The sequence below is a fragment of the Girardinichthys multiradiatus genome, chromosome 14 (genome assembly GCF_021462225.1).
Source record: "Girardinichthys multiradiatus isolate DD_20200921_A chromosome 14, DD_fGirMul_XY1, whole genome shotgun sequence".
NCBI classification, from domain to species: domain Eukaryota; kingdom Metazoa; phylum Chordata; class Actinopteri; order Cyprinodontiformes; family Goodeidae; genus Girardinichthys; species Girardinichthys multiradiatus.
The window spans coordinates 13,749,988-13,757,053 of NC_061807.1; the positions used below are offsets into that span (position 1 = coordinate 13,749,988).

Here is a 7,066-nt window from a genome sequence, read left to right on the forward strand (position 1 = left end):
TGTTTTTTGTCTTTGTTAAAATGAGAGGTCATGAAGTGAGAAATGTATGTTGACAAAAGCATGGACAAACTGATGCAAAACTAACATTAGGGAACTGATGCATAATTATGTCATAATGTGTTGAGGTATGACCCAGATGCAGAGCATACTGGAGTAGAAGGTTTAATGATAAACAGACTTGCACGATGACTAGGCACAAAAACAAAGGCAGGTGTGGGACATAGGCAGGAGGTTAAAAGCATCGTGGAATCAATGGACATGGAGCCAGGTAGCAAACAAGGTAGTTTCCAGGAGAAACTGGTGGAGACCAATGACAACTTGAAATTATAAATACTAAGGGAGAGTGGAGAATGGACCAATGAACCAAAGGAGCTACTCAAAAGGGAATCAGAAGCAGCTGGTGGAAGGTAGACTGAAGGCAACTGAGGGAGAGTGACTAATTAACACAGTTGAGCATGGAGGTAACAGTGTTGTGTCAAATGGCAGAACTGCCTAAAACTGTTTGTTTAATTATTCTTGATCCATTTTATTTACCTGGTTCAGACAGCAGGGGGCTGCACATGTGGCTTATGGCACTGATTGGGTTTTAAAAGCAGGTGAGCATCCTTAGTTTGAATCAATGCTGGAGAGAAGGGTAGACATGTACCGGTGAGTAAAAACCTCAGTTCCAGCAAAGTAAATTTATTAAACTGCTTAGAACTTTGGAGTAGTTATTTAAATTTAAGTTGGGTTTATGGTCAGAGGTGTTTGTAGTGCACAATAAGCTGTGTGTATTTAATAGGCCTGGTGAAGTCTGTGTTGATTTGATGCTGCTGTAAGTTGTTTGTTTGGTTCATTCTAATAGTGATTTTGTTTCAACATGGGTTAAATGGGTTAAAGCATCATTTTGCTGTAGAAAATGTTAATTGGAGATTTAGCAGGCAGATAGTTCAGGTTTTGGTTTCATTGATGGTAATTAATATTTCTTTGTTGAGATTAAATTTAGGATTAATTTTGCTTTGTTTGCTTGCAAGGTTTTCAACCTGCTGATGATGCTGCTGATAAATTTGCTGTTGCATAACTCATCTTGAATTAAAGTGATAAAGAATGATAAGAAGAGTTGAACCCTGTCTACCTCCTTCTCGATCCCCTCAAGTTAGATCATCATTGGTTTAAAAAGACTTGACAGTTGAAAACCGAAACAGCAAGGAAGTAAAGATAAACGGCTTTACATACAGGGGTTGGACAATGAAACACCTGTCATTTTAGGGAATGCGGCACCTGTAGCCCATTTCCTGCACACGCCTGTGCGCAGTGGCTCTGGATGTTTCTACTCCAGACTCAGTCCACTGCTTCCGCAGGTCCCCCAAGGTCTGGAATCGGCCCTTCTCCAAAATCTTCCTCAGGGTCCGGTCATCTCTTCTCGTTGTGCAGCGTTTTCTGCCACACTTTTTCCTTCCCACAGACTTCCCACTGAGGTGCCTTGATACAGCACTCTGGGAACAGGCTATTCATTCAGAAATTTCTTTCTGTGTCTTACCCTCTTGCTTGAGGGTGTCAATAGTGGCCTTCTGGACAGCAGTCAGGTCGGCAGTCTTACCCATGATTGGGGTTTTGAGTGATGAACCAGGCTGGGAGTTTTAAAGGCCTCAGGAATCTTTTGCAGGTGTTTAGAGTTAACTCATTGATTCAGATGATTAGGTTCATAGCTCGTTTAGAGACCATTTTAATGATATGCTAATTTTGTGAGATGGGAATTTTGGGTTTTCATGAGCTCTATGCCAAAATCATCCGTATTAAGACAATAAAAGACCTGAAATATTTCGGTGAGTGTGCAATGAATCTAAAATATACGAATGTTAAATTTTCATCATTACATTATGGAAAATAATGAACTTTATCACAATATGCTAATATTTTGAGAAGGACCTGTATTTATGGAAATATTTAACTTCTTATTAACTTTCAAAACATAGTTTTTATCTAAAAGAGATGTCTTACAGCCAGTACAGACCATAATGGTCATAATGGAATTGCTTCTTTTTTCGTACTCGTCGTCTTCCACTTTATCCGGGACCGGGTCGCGGGGGCAGCAGACTCTCTCCCCAGACACCTCCTCCAGCTCCTCCGGGGGGAGCCCAAGGCGTTCCCATGCCAGCCGAGAGACATAGTCCCTCCAGCGTGTCCTGTGCCGTCCCCTGGGCCTCCTCCCGGTGGGACGTGCCTGGAACACCTCCCGAGGAAGGCGTCCAGGAGGCATCCGACATAGATGCCCGAGCCACCTCAACTGGCTCCTCTCGATGTGGAGGAGCAGCGGCTCTACTCCGAGCCCCTCCCGGATGGCCGAGTTCCTCACCCTATCTCTAAGGGAGTGCCCGGCCACCCTACGGAGGAAGCTCATTTCAGCCGCTTTTATCCGGGATCTCGTTCTTTCGGTCATGACCCAAAGTTCATGGCCATAGGTGAGGGTAGGAACGGAGACCGACCGGTAAATCGAGAGCTTCGCTTTTCGGCTCAGCTCTCTCTTCACCACAATGGACCGCCACAGCACCCCCATTACTGTGGCAGCCGCACCAATCTGTCTGTCGATCTCCCGCTCCATTCTTCCCTCACTCGTGAACAAGACCCCGAGATACTTAAACTCCTCCACTTGAGGCAGGAACTCCCCTCCAACCTGAAGAGGACAAGCCACCCTTTTCCGGTTGAGAACCATGGCCTCGGACATGGAGGAGCTGATTTTCATCCCTGCCGCTTCACACTTGGCTGCGAACCACCCAAGTGCGTGCTGTAGGTCTTGACTAGAGGGGGCCAGCAGGACCACATCATCTGCAACAAGAAGAGACAAAATCCTCTGGTCCCCAAACCAGACCCCATCCGGCCCTTGGCTGTGCCTAGAAATCCTGTCCATAAAAGTTATGAACAGGACCGGTGACAAAGGGCAGCCCTGCTGGAGTCCAACATGCACCGGGAACAGGTCCGACTTAGTGCTGACAATGCGAACCAAACTCCTGCTCCGCTTGTACAGAGACCGGATGGCACCTAGTAAAGGGCCCCCGATTCCATACTCCTGGAGCACCCCTCACAGGGCATCACGAGGGACACAGTCGAATGCTTTCTCCAGGTCCACAAAACACATGTGGACCGGTTGGGCAAACTCCCATGAACCCTCGAGTACCCTATAGAGAGTATAGAGCTGGTCCAGTGTTTCACGGCTGGGACGAAAACCACACTGCTCCTCCTAAAGCTGAGGTTTGACTATCGGCTGCAGGTGGTGGGCCCACTGGGGGATGGTCTCGCGTCTCTCGTTTGGGCTTGGCCCAGCCGGGTCCCGCGAGGAGCAACCCAGCCACCAGAAAAGGGAATTACTAGCTCATTGTCTAGGTCCTGCCATGTAGTTCTGGGCTGATCTCTCACCTTCCTCATGATCATTAATTCCCCATGAGGTGAGATCTTGCATAAAGCCCGAAAACGAGGGTGATTGACCGTCATTTTGTACTTCTTCCATTTTCTTATAATTGTGCTGACAGATGTTGCCTTCTCACCAAGTTGCTTGGCTATTTTTCTGTAGCCCATCACTGCAATATTTTGGATGCTTTTGCCTTGGATTTCAATATGTAGTTATGTTGACATATCTGGCACCTACTGGTGAAACATTGGTATTTCAGAAGTTTTATTATTGCAGAAGTTATTTTAAAGATAGGGAAAAAAATAAACATTTATGAATTATCTGAAGTAATTTACCCAGAGCTGTATTCTAGGAGACAAACAAATACAAACAAATGCAAACACAATTTTTTTTTTATTATTATTGTAGTGGCAGCATGGGCAAACATGTACAACAATTTTTTTCCACCATGACATATTTACAAACATACAAATGTTATAACAATATGCCTGGAGTGATAACCTTCAGATGTGATTTGAATATACACCTGCATTAGGTTAGAGCTCTTTTAAATTCTGTTAATCACTCTTAATTTGCCATGAACATCATTAATCTCATTCATAAAAATGTCAGGCTTTGATATAATGATTTGTTTTTTTCTTGGGTCTAGTTTTACCATCCAAAGACACACAGCCTGAGATATATTCACAATCAAGAGACGAGTTCACAGTCCAGACAGACATTGAAGAGTAGATCAGATACTACCGATCAGGTAAGTGAAATAAAATGAGTTTCACTTTTTTTGTGTTGATAAAGCAGGTACAGCTACTAGGTAATAAACCAGTTTTCTAACTGTTCTTTTTAACAGTTAGAAAACAATAACGGAAAAATAAGGTAAAAAATGTTGCACGTAACATCAATTCACTAAATAGTCCAGATTTCAGCTGTCAGTGCCTCCGACAGCTGAAATTTGGACTATTTAGTGAATTGGTGTTAAAACATTATAAGGTCTCCTCATTTAATATAGACAGACTTTTTTCAGATTTGGATGTAAAATTATTTTCTTTCAACCAAAAGGTATCCCCCAAAAGATAACAAAGCAATGTAGAGAGTGTCAGTTTTTAGATAAAGTATTTATCTGATTTTATTTACATTTTACTGATCAATGTCAAAAATTGTTTCTACCCTTCTGAATAGCTAGTGGGAAAATTTTCATTGACATTACAGCTATCAAACCCCCCTTACAATTGATTTCACTGGTATTTTTACATTTAATTCTTTTGTGAAGAGCTCCTATTCTCCCATTCATTATTTCCTGTCAGACGTGCTTTTATTTTCTGACGGAAAAAACGTCTTGGTAAAATTAAAAGATTACTTTAAACCTTAATCTACTAAGTGTATGAATAATTTTGGGCTTAACTATATATTCAGTTAATGCTGTATCTTACACATGCGCAACAATTATTTTTTAATTTTTGAAATTGATTATTTCCAGTTTGGATGTATTTAAATCTAGAAATGATGTCTCGAAGTAATTTTAAGGTAACTGAAAAGAGAGCCGAAAGAAAGAGAGAGCAGACAATGGATTGGCCTGATTGTGCCCTGCAGCCTTGCATGCTTTACGAAATCAGTTTTTCTCCTTTTTATGCTTTCCATCAACATTTTTTTGTCTGTTCCCACAGGTATGTTGACAAACCCTCCTACCTTCTCCAACGCCACTTCACATCTCTCTTCTGTAACCATCTTTGGTTGCCTGCAGTTCTGCTGGAGCACAAGAGCTGGTACTTTAAGCATCACCGTCCTCACCATTTTGAACAACCTCTTTCTCCTCCCTCTTTGTATCTCTGTACTCTACGTGGGTCTTAAGCGATGGCGGCAGCAGGGCAAAGGAATGCCATTGAGTCACTCCAACATCCTTACCTACCATATAGTCATACTGGAACTGATGAATGTCTTAGGGTCTACCCTAAGTTGTTTTGGTGTCCACACAAATATTACCACAATGGAGGCTGTAGGCATTTACTTTTTAGCCAACGTCTTTTCTGGACAGATGATGTTTCATATCCTGACTTGTGTGGAACGATATCTGGCTGTAGTTCACCCCATTACCTACGTAGCCCTAAAGAGTGCAAAAGGCATCAGACTGAGAAACATCACAATCAGTTGCGTTTGGCTGACTTGCCTCATTGGCATGGGCTACCTGTCTTTACCAGATGAAAGAATTCTTATGCTTCTATCATTTTGTATGGTACCAGTTGCTCTAGCTTTTATCTCCTTCTGCAGCATCTCGGTACTTTGTGTTCTGATTCGTCCTGGGCCTGGCAGTAGAGGTGGAAACAGACAGAAGGTTGACCAGTCCAAAGTGAGGGCATTTCATACCATTATGACCATATTATCACTGCTGCTGATAAGATTTGGGGGTCATATTTGTGTGAATGCTCTGTATGATCCAGAGCATTTGAGTAATGGTAATACTTGTGCCATTTGGCTAGCTGAATCCTGGTTCTGCCTGCCTACTGGCCTGATGTTGCCCTTGCTGTTTCTATACAGAGCAAGAAAAATACCAATTTGCAGGCCCAAACAATAAATCTGCAAAAGGATCAAATCAGATTCTTTGCAGTAATTTTTGAAAGCGCTACCTCTGCATGGCACTTAAATGTTGATTTCATAATAAACTACATTTCAGCAGATATGGTATTGAAGAATCAAACTGCAGTCTAGCATATAGACAACATATAGTGTCAGTTTACTGTTGTGTTGAAGAATCCAGATGAAACACCAGCAAAAAACAAAACAAAACAATTGTTACCTGCAATGCAGTAGACATACAGTAAATGCCTGAAATATGGCTCAGCAACTTTAAATTTTGGGTTTCTTCTATGTGCTTTATTAATCAAACGACTTTCTGTGTTACTCTTCCCTGATTATATTTTTTTCATTTTGAATATCAAATCCAGATTTTAACAGAAATAAACATAACTTTATTTTTTATTTTTACACATCCATAAATTAAGAACTAAAAATGTGTCGTTTTATTTTTCTAAATATCTTTATTTCTATTATTTGGAAAATTTGAGTTATCCAATCTCTTGTTTTGTTTGCTTCTCTAATGTTTCTGTAAAAAAATAAAGAATTTATTTCTAGTGATTTCTCTAGTTTTTCTTCTTTTATTTGATAAATGTTTAATTGTCTTGACTTGTCCTTTGTTTTGGTTTTAATTAGTAAATTAACACATTTGTCTTTTAATTTGTTATTATCCACTCTGAAAATAAAGTTTTTATTTTTCAGCATCAGATCCTCTGTCTTCCTTGCTTTCTAACTTGGTGTCTGAGATCAAATTATCATTATAGCTTCAAGGTTTAAACACTCACTGGTGCTGCTTTCAAGCTGAGTTTAAAGAGCAAAGACAAAGATGCAACTAGAGAGCAAAATTCAAATAGAAATATAATAATAAAATGATACAAAAAACTAATAACAACTAATTGTCTAATAATCTGATGATGCATAAATATATTGGGTGGGTGTACAGCACGCTAAATTATCTATTATTTTCATCTAAGAAACAATAGTCTCAGGTGTTGATCAATAGTTCTGTGAGTTATTCTGAAGTCCTTCAACCTTTTTCTTTGGGCATTGGCTTCTTTCACCTGTATATCCAGTCCAATTCTTCAACATCTGGTGCTGTGACTGGCAGAGTCAATA

At 40.7% G+C, this 7,066-nt stretch overlaps 1 protein-coding gene across 7 annotated transcripts; it reads left to right on the top strand.

The window, feature by feature from the left end:
* Nucleotides 1-329: 329 nt before the first annotated feature.
* Nucleotides 330-6,511, top strand: LOC124881010. Of its 7 annotated transcripts, none has more exons than XM_047386487.1 (3): nucleotides 330-461; nucleotides 4,035-4,136; nucleotides 5,124-6,511. In XM_047386487.1, the coding sequence occupies exons 1-3, from the start codon at nucleotides 456-458 to the stop codon at nucleotides 5,949-5,951; spliced, it is 936 nt and encodes a 311-aa protein (XP_047242443.1). In that variant the 5' UTR covers nucleotides 330-455; the 3' UTR covers nucleotides 5,952-6,511. The 7 variants fall into 7 exon arrangements, 6 of the variants coding, with proteins under 6 accessions (XP_047242443.1, XP_047242445.1, XP_047242446.1 ...); XM_047386489.1 differs by having other exon boundaries at nucleotides 335-461; nucleotides 5,047-6,511; XM_047386490.1 differs by having other exon boundaries at nucleotides 461-596; nucleotides 5,047-6,511.
* The last annotated feature ends 555 nt before the right edge of the window (nucleotides 6,512-7,066 follow it).

Bases quoted from the DNA above. Each gene is read 5' to 3' on its own strand.
- LOC124881010 (XM_047386487.1), top strand. The intron at 4,137-5,123 runs GTAAGTGAAATA...GGTTGCCTGCAG, and splicing joins GATCAGATACTACCGATCAG to TTCTGCTGGAGCACAAGAGC.